General features: G+C 43.7%; 1 protein-coding gene across 1 annotated transcript; it reads right to left on the bottom strand.

The window, feature by feature from the left end:
- Nucleotides 1–8,295: 8,295 nt before the first annotated feature.
- LOC125548024 (desmethyl-deoxy-podophyllotoxin synthase-like) lies at nucleotides 8,296–11,066 on the bottom strand. Its single transcript, XM_048711731.1, has 2 exons — nucleotides 10,098–11,066; nucleotides 8,296–9,062 (listed from the first exon to the last, which is right to left on the bottom strand). The coding sequence occupies exons 1-2, from the start codon at nucleotides 10,986–10,988 to the stop codon at nucleotides 8,430–8,432; spliced, it is 1,524 nt and encodes a 507-aa protein (XP_048567688.1). The 5' UTR covers nucleotides 10,989–11,066; the 3' UTR covers nucleotides 8,296–8,429.
- Between the last annotated feature and the right edge of the window lie 4,104 nt (nucleotides 11,067–15,170).

Genomic DNA, 15,170 nt, shown 5'->3' on the forward strand with positions numbered 1-15,170 from the left:
AAGTATTCGAAACCTACAGACTACTACAGACTCTTCTGTTTTTGACAGATTCTGTTTTTCGTGTGTTGTTTGCTTATTTTGATGAATCTATGGCTAGTAATAGAGTTTATGAACTATATAAAAGTTGGAATACAGTAGGTTTAACACCAATATAAATTAAGAATGAGTTCATTACAGTACCTTGAAGTGGTGGTTTGTTTCTTTTACTAACGGAGCTCACGAAGATTTTCTTTTAAGTTTTGTGTTGTGAAGTTTTCAAGTTTTGGGTAAGGATTTGATGGATTATGGAACAAGGAGTGGCAAGAGACTAAGATTGGGGATGCCCAAGGCACCCAAAGGTAAAATCCAAGGACACCAAAAAGCCTAAGCTTGGGGATGCCCCGGAAGGCATCCCCTCTTTCGTCTTCGTCTATCGGTAACTTTACTTGGACCTATATTTTTATTCGCCACATGATATGTGTTTTGCTTGGAGCGCCTTGTATGATTTGAGTCTTTTCCTTTTAGTTTACCACAATCATCCTTTCTGTACACACCTTTTGGGAGAGACACACATGAATTGGAATTTATTAGAATACTCTATGTGCTTCACTTATATATTTTGAGCTATATAGTTTTTGCTCTAGTGCTTCGCTTATATCTTTTAGATCACGGCGGTGGTTTTGTTTTATAGAAATAATTGATCTCTCATGCTTCACTTATATCATTTTGAGAGTCATTTAGAACATCATGGTAATTCACTTTGGTTATAAATTTTAAATGCTAAGAGAAGTTGGATGCTTGATAGATGGTTTTGAGATATAAAGGTGGTAATATTAGAAGTGAGCTAGTTGAGTAATTGTGAAATTGATGAATACTTGTATTGAAGTTGGCAAGTCCCGTCGCATGCACGTATGGTGAATGTTATGTGACAAATTTGAAGCATGGGGTGTTCTTTGATTGCTTTCCTTATGAGTGGCGGTCGGGGACGAGCGATGGTCTTTTCCTACCAATCTATCCCGCTAGGAGCATGCGCGTAGTGCTTGGTTTTGATGACTTGTAGATTTTTGCAATAAGTATGTGCGTTCTTTATGACTAATGTTGAGTCCATGTATTATACGCACTCTCACCCTTCCACCATTGCTAGCCTCTTCGGTACCGTGCATTTCCCTTTCTCACCTTGAGAGTTGGTGCAAACTTCGCCGGTGCATCCAATGCAAACCCCGTGATATGATACACTCTATCACACATAAGCCTCCTTATATCTTCCTCAAAACAGCCACCATACCTACCTATTATGGCATTTCCATAGCCATTCCGAGATATATTGCTATGCAACTTTCCACCGTTCCATTTATTATCACACGCATCATCATTGTCATATTGCTTTGCATGATCATCCCGGTACACCGCCGGAGGCATTCACATAGAGTCATATTTTGTTCTAAGTATCGAGTTGTAATTCTTGAGTTGTAAGAAAATAAAAGTGTGATGATCATTATTAGAGCATTGTCCCATGTGAGGAAAGGATGATGGAGACTATGATTCCCCCACAAGTCGGGATGAGACTCCGGACGAAAAATAAAAAAGAAAGAAATAAAAGAGGCCAAAACAAAAGAAAAGAAGGACCAAATAAAAAAATGAGAGAAAAAGAGAGAAGGGACAATGTTACTATCCTTTTTCCACACTTGTGCTTGAAAGTAGCACCATGATCTTCATGATAGAGAGTCTCTTGTTTTGTCACTTTCATATACTAGTGGGAATTTTTCATTATAGGACTTGGCTTGTATATTCCAATGATGGGCTTCCTCAAATGCCCTAGGTCTTCGTGAGCAAGCGAGTTGGATGCACACCCACTGAGTTTCATTGATGAGCTTTCATATATTTATAGCTCTAGTGCATCCGTTGCATGGCAATCCCTACTCCTTTCATTGACATCAATCGGTGGGCATCTCCATAGCCCATTGATTATCCACGTCAATGTGAGACTTTCTCCCTTTTTGTTTCTCACACAACCTCAATCATCATATTCTAGTCCACCCATAGTGCTATGTCCATGGCTATCGCTCATATATTGCGTGAAAGTTGAAAGAGTTTGAAAAGGCTAAGTATGAAACAATTGCTTGGCTTGTCATCGGGGTTGTGCATGATGGGAGCATTTTGTGTGAAGAAAATGAAGCATGGCCAAACTATATGACTTTGTAGGGATAAGTTTTCTTTGGCTATGGTATTTTGATAAGACATAATTGCTTGCTTAGCATACTTGGAGTATTACTATTTTTATGTCAAAAATAAACTTTTATCTTGAATCTTCCGGATCTGAACATTCATACCACAATAGAGGAAAATACATTGAAGAATTCCACATCAAAAATTCTGTTTTTATCATTTACCTACTCGAGGATGAGCAGGAATTAAGCTTGGGGATGCTGATAATTCTCCAACGTATCTATAATTTTTGATTGTTCCATTCTATTATATTATCTGTTTTGGATGTTAATGGGCTTTATTTTACAATTTTATATTATTTTTGGGACTAACCTATTAACCGGATGCCCAGCCTAAATTGCTGTTTTTTTTGCCTATTTCAGTGTTTCATAGAAAAGGAATATCAAACGGAGTCCAAACGGAATGAAACCTTCGGGAACGTGATTTTTGGAACAAACGTGATCCAGAGGACTTGGAGTGGACGTCAAGCAATCAACGAGGCGGCCACGAGGCAGGGGGCGCGCCTACCCCCCTGAGCGCGCCCTCCACCCTCGTGGGCCCCTCGTTGCTCCACTGACCTACATCTTCCTCCTATATATATCCATATACCCCGCAAACATCCAGGAGCACCACGAAACCCTATTTCCACCGCCGCAACCTTCTGTACCCAAGAGATCCCATCTTGGGGCTTTTTCCGGAGCTCCGCCAGAGGGGGCATTGATCACGGAGGGCCTCTACATCAACTCCATGGCCCCTCCGATGATGTGTGAGTAGTTTACCTCAGACCTCTGGGTCCATAGCTAGTAGCAAGATGGCTTCTTCTCTCTCTTTGGATCTCAATACAAAGTTCTCCTCGATTCTCTTGGAGATCTATTCGATGTAATCTTCTTTTGCGGTGTGTTTGTCGAGATCCGATGAATTGTGGGTTTATGATCAAGTCTATCTATGAAAAATATTTGAATCTTCTCTGAATTCTTTTATGTATGATTGGTTTATCTTTGCAAGTCTCTTCGAATTATCAGTTTGGTTTGGCCTACTAGATTGATCTTTCTTGCAATGGGAGAAGTCCTTAGCTTTGGGTTCAATCTTGCGGTGCTCGATCCCAGTGACAGAAAGGGAAACGACATGTATTGTATTGTTGCCACCGAGGATAAAAAGATGGGGTTTACCTCATATTGCATGAGTTTATCCCTCTACATCATGTCATCTTGCTCAAGGCGTTACTCTGTTCTTATGAACTTAATACTCTAGATGCATGCTGGATAGCGGTCGATGTGTGGAGTAATAGTAGTAGATGCATAATCGTTTCGGTCTACTTGTCTCGGACGTGATGCCTATATACATGATCATGCCTAGATATTCTCATAATTATTCGCTTTTCTATCAATTGCTCGACAGTAATTTGTTCACCCATCGTAATACTTATGCTATCTTGAGAGAAGCCACTAGTGAAACCTATGGCCCCCGGGTCTATTTTCCATCATACAAGTTTCCAATCTACTTTATTTTGCAATCTTTACTTTCAATCTATATCATAAAAATACTAAAAATCTTTATCTTACTATTATCATCTCTATCAGATCTCACTCTTGCAAGTGGCTGTGAAGGGATTGACAACCCCTTTATCGCGTTGGTTGCGAGGTTCTTATTTGTTTGTGTAGGTACGAGGTGACTCGCGCGTGGTCTCCTACTGGATTGATACCTTGGTTCTCAAAAACTGAGGGAAATACTTACGCTGCTTTACTGCACCACCCTTTCCTCTTCAAGGGAAACCAACACAGTGCTCAAGAGGTAGCAGAGCCCAAAGGGCATGGTGTTGAAGCAGAATGACCCATATGGGGTAATGGATGTTGTTGCAGCTTGATCAGAGTCCTTCATTTTGATTTGATGGTATCCGGAATATGCATCAAGGAAGCACTGTGAGTCGTGTCCTGCGGTAGTGTCGATGATTTGATCAATGCGGGGGAGGGGGAAGGGATCCTTAGGGCAAGCCTTATTGAGGTCTTTAAAATCGACGCACAACCGCCAGGATTTGTCCTTCTTTGGTACCATCACCAGGTTTGCAGCCAGTCCGGATGTTTTATTTCTTTGATGAATCCGACCTCAATTAGTTGGCCAGCTCCCCCCCATAGCTTGGCGTTTGGGCTCGGAAAAGCGCCGCAGTGCTTGTTTGATTGGTTTGTATCCCTTTAAGATACTAAGGCTATGTTCGGCCAGCTCACGTGGGATTCCACGCATGTCAGAAGGGTGCCAGGCGAATATATCCCAGTTTTCGCAAAGGAAATCCCTTAGTGCGGTGTCGATCATTGGGTCTATTTGTGCTCCAATAGATGATGTCTTCTTGGGGTTCGTTGGGTGGACCTGGAATTTGACTATCTCTTCCACCAGTTTGAAGGAGGTGGATTTGGGTCGTTTGTCTAAGATCACATCGTTCCTATCCACCGTGGAGCGCAGTGCGGTTAATTCTTCGGCCACGAGGCCTTCAGATAATGCCTCAAGGGCCAGGGATGCGGTTTTGTTTTCGGCACAGAGTGCTATGTCCGGATCACTGATAAGAGTGATTATGCCGTTTGGTCCGGGCATTTTGAGCTTCATATACCTGTAATGAGGTATAGCTTGGAAGCATGTAAAAGAATCCTGCCCCAACAGGGCGTGGTATACGCTGCTGAAAGGAGCCACTTGCAAGGTGATTTCTTCAGACCGATAATTCTCCGGCGTGCCGAATACCACATAAAGTGTGATTTTTCCCGCACACCGCGCCTCCCGACTGGGAATGATTCCTCGGAAGGTCATGCTGCTTTGCTTGATGCGACTCCTATCTATTTCCATTTTGTGGAGTGTATCCTCATAGATGAGGTTTAGTCCGCTGCCACCGTCCATGAGGACCTTGGTGAGTCGAAAGCCATCCACGATGGGACTGAGGACTAAAACGGCTGGTGCTCGAGCTGTCCTGTATTTTGGTGCGTCGCCGGCATTAAAGGTTATAGCCGTGTCGTTCCAAGGGTTTACTGTGGAGATTTGACAAACTTTGGCGAGGCCGCGAAGTGCCCTTTTGCGCTTATTGTTTGAAGCGAATGTCTCAAAGACCGTCAGTACTCTGGGGTCGTCGTCTTCTGGAGGGTGTTGCTCTAGGGTGTTTTTGGTAAGGATGTCCTCGCCGCTTTTGGCTACCTGCCGGAGTATCCAACATGCTCTAAGGTTGTGGGTTGGTATGGTATCCGGTGTTGTGTGTATTTTGCATGGGCCATCAAGCCATCCCTCCAGAACGGTTCCACGCCGCGTAATGGGTTTGTATTTCTTGGCTATTGGGCTGGGCGCATCACGGGGATGTGCCCTTTTCGCCTGGACCAGTGGTTGAGTTGGGTTCGATGGCTCCCAACAAGCTGCCTGATCCCTCCAAGCGCTTTCCATTGCACTGTACTTCTATACGATAGTTGCCAAGTCAGCGAAGTGTAGTATGCGGCGGCGATTAATGGCGTTGAGGATTCCTTCATTCGTGCAATTGTTGTGGAACGATGATATTGCGTCCTCGTCGCGGCAATCTTTAACCTTGTCCTTGACAAGGAGGAATCTGGCCCAGAAGTGGTGGACCGTTTCCTGAGACTGCTGTTGTATGCTCGTGAGAGCGCTTATGTCTGGGTGGGTGGGTGGAATTGGATATGGACCCTGACCCGATCGATGATCCGGAGTCTGAAGTTTTTCCACACTTAATAGTCCGGGCTCCAGAGTATCTTATGGTTGCCTTTGCTCGCCATCTGATTCTATGTTCGGAAGGCCGGTCACCTCCTTTTGCGGGTGGGTATCCGGCTCTGTAGGGTCGGTGATCCAGACGTAGTCCGTCTTCAGTATAGGGGAAGAGTCGCCATCTTGCACCTCGACTACCGCAATCTGGTGGGTGATCGGTGGATATTTGATTTCTCTTTGGTCGGGTTTAAGCCCGATCCGATTGTAATCTGTGGCGATTCCCAGGGCGGCGATATGATCAAGGAGCTCGTTTAAAGACGAAAACTCCGCCAGATCCATCAGCTTGGAGTGTTTGGGGTCGATACGAAGAGGATTTTCGGTGGCCCGAGAGGTCATCGTCGGCTTAACGGCCGAACGGGCGGTCATGGTAAAGCTGCCCAACCAGAGGGTTTGGCCTGGGGCCAGTTCTCCTCTGATAGTGATATTGTCTTTAAGGACGAGGCGAGTCATCGATCCTGTCGTCAACGGCACAATGAAACTCTCAATGAAAGCACCAATGTCGGTGTCAAAACCAGCGGATCTTGGGTAGGGGGTCCCGAACTGTGCGTCTAAGGTCGATGGTAACAGGAGACAGGGGACACGATGTTTACCCAGGTTCGGGCCCTCTCTATGGAGGTAATACCCTACGTCCTGCTTGATTGACATTGATGAATACGAGTAGTACAAGAGTTGATCTACCTCGGGATCGTAATGGCTAAACCCTAGAGATCTAGCTTGTATGGCTAAGGTAATGAGTATTTGGCCTATCTACGGACCTAGCCCTCCGGTTTATATAGACACGGGATGGATCTAGGGTTACATAAGGTCGGTTACAGAGAAAGGAATCTACATAGTTGGCCGCCAAGCTTGCCTTCCATGCCAAGGAAAGTCCCATCCGGACACGGGTGCAGTCTTCGGTCTTCATATCTTCACAGCCCATCAGTCCGTCCCATGGCTAACAGGCCGGACGCCCGAGGACCCCTTAGTCCAGGACTCCCTCAGCCGGGAAGTTGGGATCTCGTACCGCCGCCTTCTTCTGCCACGGCTCAGGGGCACTGCCGTCCTACGCCAGACGTGTCCTCCTCTGCTACCTCGTCATCATCCCCTTCTTCGGCTCCTCCACTGCCCGCTCCGGCCTTCGACTCCAAGCCCTAGCTCAAGAAACCGCTGCGGCAAATGTATTTGAGGAAATTGTTCATCCATTTTTTTACGTTTCGAATTTTTTTGTATGACAACTAGGGTTATCATCAAGATATGTTCGGTCCTTTGGATTATAGTACATTACTATGCAATTGTGGATAATAATCTAATAGTTACTGCTTCATGTTTCTCCCAACGTCACGGGTATTGATAGTGTTAAACCATTTTTGTACATGGGACAATAAGGCCTTCGTGGACAAGCAAAAAGTAAACATACTAGAAAGCTCATTTCGAGAAGGAGACGAGTTGTTCCACTCTTATGTTTGCACAATACACAAGACAACAGTCAAATATAGGATGGTATGAACTAGCTATCCAAGTTATTTCTTATGCACAACAACTGAAATAACAATATCTGTTTTTTTCCTTCTTGGCACTTCTCATTGAAGTTCACTTTGGATAACCTGACACACTACCTTCTTGATTAGATATGGAACTTACAAGTATTTCACCCATAGCATGATGCTGATTTTGAAGTCCCCATCAATATGTATAAAAATGAGGGGCAGGTGATCGTCACAAGTGCTTGGACACATCCAAGAGGAAACAATACAGGCCTCTTACCTATTTATGATGTTGATGATATTAATGGTTTTGTACTCAAGTGTGAAATGCTACCGTTTTATTACTTGTTTTTGTGCTTTTGAAACAATATGGCATTGTTCATATGGTGCTTGAGTTTATGTTGGATATGTTTGATGAATATGAAATATGTTGTGTTTCATATATGTATTACGTTCAAATTATTAGCGAATTTTCTTATTGCATGGACTAAATTATAGGAAAAAAAATTTGTAATGGTCATTGAGTTCCACATGGTTTAGAAACACAAACCATGCATGTTCAATGAAACCTCTACATCGCACGGAGTTATTCTCCCCGCGACGTGTGTGATGCCCACCTAGTCGCACATGTTTCCTTGTTTCTGACCATGTGCGCCAGACCCCCCCTACCGCACATGTTCGGGCATAGTTCTGGTCCACACGGTTTAGAAACACAAACCATGTGCAATAAACCCCTACATCGCACACAATTGTTCCTTGCACAACACGTTTCAGAGACTTTCCTCAACCCTCTAAAGCTGTGTGTGATGCATGTTCTCAACTTTGTGTGAATCTTGTATTTATACCATTGGATTTATTTATTGCGAAATTTATGCTTTATTCAACATTGCAAAGGCAAAGAACAAAATATGATAATCCATGCTTGACCACGTTGATAGAAGATGTTGTTCTATGCAACGTGTCTCCCTTATTCTAATGCATAAAGATACAATGTGATGCTTCATGGCACAAGTATGTCGACATGCATCACCACATAATCTAGATCTCCGTAGCATTAGACCAGACTTGTGGAGTGGCTTTGAGTTGCAGGTCAGACTTTCTGCCCACAGTTAACCCAAATTTCTCGGACATGTCCAGTGGCGCAGGGCTGGCTCCATCGGGAAGCTTCCAGTCAAAGTGATAAAGAAAGTTTACCAATACAATCTCCATAATTGCAGAGCTAAACATCATCCCAGGACACTGTCGCCGCCCAGCACCAAAGGGAGTGAATTCAAAGTATGTCCCATTGTAATCCATGTTTTTAGTTTCAAACCTTTCTGGCTTAAAACTTTCTGGATTTTCCCAGTATTTAGGGTCTCGGGAGATTGCGTAGACATTAATGTATACAGTTGTGCCTTTAAGAATGTCATAGCCCATAATTTGACAATCTTCTCTAGCTGCACGAGCCACAAGAGGACTGGGCGGATGCAATTTAAGAACCTCCTTGATGACCATCTGCATATAGTGGAGTTCAACGAGGGGGTGGGTATTAGTAATGACAGCTTTACCTTGTCCTAGCAACCCCCTAACCTCTAGCTGTGCCTTAGACATGGCTTCAGGACTATTCATGAGCTCTGACATAGTCCATGCCAAAACAAGCCCCGTGGTTTCCGTGGCAGCTCCAAGTATGTCCTAAAAATGATGGTTGCGGTTCTTAGAATTAAACATATTGCTAATAGAGGCAATTAACTATATTGATACGAATATACCATAGGACATACTAGATTGTATTTTGAACAATTGCCACCACGCATAGTCTAGTCTATGTCGACACTAAAAGTTCTATAGTTACTTAAGCAAGACAAGTTGATTCTCAATAAAGATGGAACAATGATGCACATTTACCAAATCAATACAATTCTTTGTTAGCTTTGATTTCTTTACTCGGATTTGACCAATGGGAATATGGAAATACTCCTTTTCTTTATAAATAGATGACATTTTAAACATTGACACTTCTTTAACATGTATCTTTGACTAATACTCCCTTCATCCAATAATATAAGATTGTTTTGCAAGCTAAAACAGCTTGCAAAACGATCTTATATTATGGGACGTATATTTTCAACTATTTTACACAACAATTCTTAGTATATTGCTTTTATCCACCCAACACAAATATCACTATCTTAAAAAAAGATTTTATTACACACTTTCTAGAGAGTCGTATACTTATGAATGGAGATTGTATTTGTGGATCATTAAAGAATTAAATTTGTCACCGAAACTCTATATATCTGTAGAACTATTTGCCTTTATATATGTTGATGAAAATGTACTATTAGCGAGTTGAAATCAACAGTAAAGACCAATATTACTTTATCAAATTAAGATGTTACAAGTAAATTTCATCTTATAGCTGCATGTTTAGTTTCCCCCAAACAAGTTAAGTCGGTGGTGGGCAGCAAATCGGAGGAAGTGACATAAGGTGAACGAACAGCATGACCGGCAGAGTATGTGTGTATGGTCTTCCTCCGTTTCTAAATATAAGTCTTTGTAGAGATTTTACTATGAATCATATACGAAGCAAAACGAGTGAATTTACATTAAAAATGCATTTATATACATCCGTATCCGTATATGGTCCATAATGAAATCTTTACAAAGACTTATACTTAGTATTTAGAAAAGGAGGGAGTATGAGTTAAAAAAGGTAAGAATACTCACAAATAAGATGGTGCCTATTGCGTCTGTGGTTAGCGGTGATGCTAACGAGTCCTCCTCCTGCATCCTGAGCAGCGCGTCCAGCAGGCCCTCGTCTTCGGTGCTGCAGGCGCCACCGGCGAGGCGCTCAGCCTTGCGCCTCTCGATGACGTCCTCGATGATGCGTCGGATGCTGCCGTAGCTCTTCTTCATGCGGCGCTCGCCGTTGCTCAGCCACCGCACCAACCGGGACGACGGGAAGAGGTCGACGAGGCAGAAGCCTCCCATCAGCTCCATGACTTGGTGGAACTCCCGCAGGTACACGTCCTGCTGCGCCAGCTTGCCGCCGAAAAATGCGCGCGACGCGACGGAGTTGCTGAGCGCCGACACCTTCTCGCTGACGTTGACGACGGCGCCGTCCGAGGCTGCGATGGAGCGTAGGAGGTGGCCCACCTCCTCCGCCCTGACGCCCTCCATGCGCTTCACGCACTTGGAGCTGAGAAGCTCCGTGACGCAGATCCTGCGCATCCGGCGCCACCGGTCGCCGTAGGGGGCGAAGAAGATGCCGTTGCCGCCGCAGGCGGCGATGTCCAGCGTCACGCTGCTCTTCCGGTTTGCGAACGCGACGTCGTGCGTCTTCATCACCAGCGCAGCTGCCTCGGCGCTGGAAACCACCACCGTGGGGAGCTCGCCCAGCTTAAGGAGCATCAGCGGCCCGTACCGGCGAGAGAGCTCTGTCATCGTGTGGTGCGGGAGGACGCTTACGATGTGGTGGAGGCTGCCGATGATCGGCAGGGTCCATGGCCCAGGTGGCAGCCGCTTGCCTGGCTTGCTCTCGCCGCTGGAGAGCTTGAGAAACCAAAGGGCTAGTACCGCGGGCAGGGCTATGAAACACAAGCTTAACCACGCTTCCATGGCAGCTAGCTAGGCAGCCAGCTTGTTGGCTTTCAGCTTAAGCATGGCGCATCATAAGTACTATTACCGGGACCGGGACGTTTGGATCTGAGACAGGCAGAATCCTAGCCTTGGTCGGCGAGGGATGACATATGGTATCATTTAAATTAGTGTCAAAATACTTCTATATTATGAAATCGGAAGGAGTAGTTTGTGGCCGCTAAGGGTCAAACTTTCGTCCAATTCGTATGCATGCAGATTGTGGACGAGATAGTCACCGAGCAAAAACATATCCGGTCCATTCCAAGTTTTTATGTAACCGTGCAACCATCATTGAAAATATATTTTACAAGCTCCTATGAAATCTGAAATTGATTAAATAAGTAGATATAGTGTATATCTAGCATGTCACAAATTTTCAGTTAATTCAACTCAAAGCTTGATAAACTTAAAGTGAAAAATTCAATAGTGGTCGTGGGGGCCATGTTGTGGCGGGGTTTGGTCGTGTACTGATGTGGCGAGTGCGCCGTGGGTAAAGCATGATTGGATGGTGGCTTGGTTGCGTGCTTTTGGTACTCTATGTACCACCTCCGTTCCAAAATACTTAGACTTCTATTTGTTTAAAAATGGATGTACCTATATACTAAAACATGTCTAGATACATCTATATTTTGACAAATAGAAGTCATGTATTGTGGAACGGAGGAAGTATCTTGGTTGAGACGGTGAGGCGGCTGCAGCATTGTCCCAGTGTAGCAATAGTGTCTTTCTTGTCATATCCCCGTTTCATCGATGCGATTAGTATCGCCAAAGGTCATGTGGTGGTGTTTTTTCGGCAAATCTTCGTAAATCCGGTTGGTTCCGGTCTCCATAGATTTGTTTGGATTTGGCCGACGCTCGTGATTTTTGGAGTATATGCAGGATCCCTTTGCCGTTCTTCTTTCCATTGCGGCAATTTGCTACGCAAATCATGGTCATCGATCTCTTCTGGTCTACGTCGACGCGAGCCGCTTCTTCTAGAAGCTTCTAGGTTAAACAAGTTTGCTTCATCGAGACAGACAGGCCTGGAGGCGGCAATGAGTTTTGCTCACGACGTGCCGCTGATGGATGCAGAAGGAAAAAGACTTTGGCACCGCCAAAGATTTGAATGTATTTTTATTTGTAAGGATGTGTATGTAAGGACATGTGATCCAAAAATTGTGGTATGTTCATCAACGTGTCCAACTCATAGCTTAGTTTAAAATAACTACTATTCATAACGTGCGCTACGAGAATCGACCAGATTGTCGAGTTCTTGCGGGATTGCCGAGTGCATTAGGCAGGGAACTTGGGAAAGGACCGTCTAATCAAGTGCAGAGGAAAAACACTCAGCAAAGTCGTATCTTTGTCGGCTGGGTGCCAAAAAACACTCAGCAACACAATGGCACTCGTGAAAGCCACACCTATGTCGAATGTCTACTGACAGGCACTCGGCAAACAAGGTGACATGTGATCGCCATCGTGATGGTTGACGGAAGAGTGATGGTGCGGTCAGCTTTGTCAAGTGCCCGACAAAGAAAACTCGACAAACCTCATTTTGTTTCTTGCATTTTCTTTGCTTTCTTCTCTTGTCTTTTCTTGTTCTCTTTGCTTGCTTTCTTCTCTTTCCTTCCTTTCTATTTTGTTTTGTTTACTTTCTTCTCTTTCCTTTTCTTCCTTTCTTCTTGGGTTAGGTTTGCATGCAAAATGTCGGGTCACTTCATCCGTTGGCCTAAAAAAATTCCACACGCAATACAACCATTACATGTGATATATAAAATTTGTCATTTTTGGATCTGTTTGCTATATTTAAGTCTTTAAGTGCATTTTAAGCATTTAATTGATGAAATTTAAATTTGAATTGTGGATGCATTAAAATAGGGTTAGGAATGGGTTGAAAAATCTTAGTGGTGGTTTATATTCTATTTTCAAGCGTTATAGAATAGAAGAAAGGGGGTTTCAAACACCAGGGGCCAAGCATCGACATGGATCCTAGTGCTTTATTAATTCTGAAAATTCAAAGCCAGTAAAACACGAAACTTGACATCGTGTCAGGATATGACCCCAAGAGGCTGTGATAGAATTTTGAGAATGTTTCACATATTTACTCATGTAGACTGCTTATAAACCGGACCATCTCTAAGTAAGAATCTAGGTTTCAAGGAGGGACGAGTTAGCTTGGAGGCAAAACGGTTGCTGCTACATCCATTGGCCTTGTAGCTTGTTTTAAAATCAACAAACTCCATTACATATAACATGTTTAAATTTTACATTTTTCAGGTCCAGTTGCTATATTATGAGATTGAGTGCATTTATGGGGATTTATGACATCAACGGCAGCACTGGACAGACGTGACGGCGGTGCTGGCCAAAAATGATGACAGTGACAACGACACTAGCTAGGGGTTTTAGCAGAATGAAAGGGGGTCGGGCCATCTGGTTTTGATTGAAATGGATAATGCCTACGTTGTTGAAGGGTATGTCCCAACCAATGGCAGGCGAAAAGTAGAGCCCGCCACACCTAACAACATTAGCAGTGGCATGTGTAGCGTAGTACCCGCCAATAAAAGGCTTTTCTAGTGGCGGGTGTTTTGTGGTGCCATCCGCTGCTACTTTTTGGCACATTTTTTGTAATTGTCAGGTTTTATTAGTTTAGGGGTAGAGTTTTGTTCACATTTCTGTGTGGCGTTGAAGTTATTTCATAAGTCGAGTCAAGTGAAACTTTACCCACTTTTGGGTTGATTTACTATTTTTAAAGCATTAAATGAATTCTTACGTATTAAGATGAGCTAAATGATTTTTTATTAAATAAAAGATGTAAAAAAACATTGAAAATGATATGGTGTCATTATATGACCCCTGTAGGGTGTGGTAAAATTTTGAGAGAGTTACGGGAAAATGTTGATGCACTTTGCATAGAAACTAAAGAGTCTCTGGGGAAGTATCAGGGTTTCGAAAGAAAATTGTCGGGGTTTTGAACTGAAACTTATTTTGTCATCATTTCCCTTTTGTAACTTTTTCCTATGTTGAATATACACCATTGCAAGTTTCATTGTCAAATCTGGGACCATTCTAGGTTAATATGGTGTATTTAGGTCATTTAATGGACATAAATCACAATTGAACTTCATGTACATTAAAAAGGCCCAAATATTTGTGAAAATACCAGTTAAGATCATAAGAAAAATAAAAACACTACTTTATAAAAAAATACAGGGAACTAAACAAAATATCTACATGTTTCAGCAGTGGCGGGCAAGGGTAGGCGCCCGCCACCTCCGACCACAACTAAAGGGGGCCAAATCGTTGGCTATTGGCAATGTCGGGCAAATAACTCGGACATCTGTTGCTGATCTAACTATCAGTGGCGGGCAGTCGTATGACACCCATTAGTGGCATTGTTTGCCCACGGCTAACCTAGCCCCAGAAAGTTAGTGGTGGGTTAGAATGTGTACCCGTAACTGGTAACAAAATACCACCACCCAACATCTTTCAATAATGCTACACGCACGAATAGATTACATGGTTTTACTAACAGGATTAAATTTTCACCTTATGATTGGTTAATAGGTGAGGGATCCAGCCCACCCCCTGAAATTTGAAGGTGCAAGTTTGTGATTAGTTATTAGATGAAAATAGCCTATAAAATTCCGTATTTGTTCGTGCGTCTAGAATTTTTGGACATCTTCTCTAACCTGCCAATGTCATTTGGCCAAAATAGCAGTGGCGGGCCCTCGGCCTGGCTGCAAGTAATGTGAGCCCATCAATAAACATTTTCTAGTCGTGGGTGCCCATGACACGACGCTCAACTAGTTGCCGCCATTCCACACCGTGGTGAACCTACCTTCAATGTCCACCATGATTCAAGGATGTTGCCCTGGCGTCCTCCTAGTGAATGATCTTGCCAAGAACAGTCTTGCTATACTTGTTCGGCCTCGACATCCTCCACGGGAAACACACATGATCTAGCCAACGACGAAGGGACGCAAATGTCATTTCGCCGGATGCCAATAGGGAGTCGCTGGTGCTATCCTGCCTCATCAACACAGCCCGCACACCGATCATCGGAAGTAAAGTCTCTAAGACTACCCATAGTGGGAAGTAATTTAGACTAGTAACATGCACATCTTACTAGTTTATGTTGTTACCTCTATAATGGGGAGTAACATATGTGTGGTGTCATGC

The sequence above is a fragment of the Triticum urartu genome, chromosome 3 (genome assembly GCF_003073215.2).
Source record: "Triticum urartu cultivar G1812 chromosome 3, Tu2.1, whole genome shotgun sequence".
NCBI lineage: Eukaryota > Viridiplantae > Streptophyta > Magnoliopsida > Poales > Poaceae > Triticum > Triticum urartu.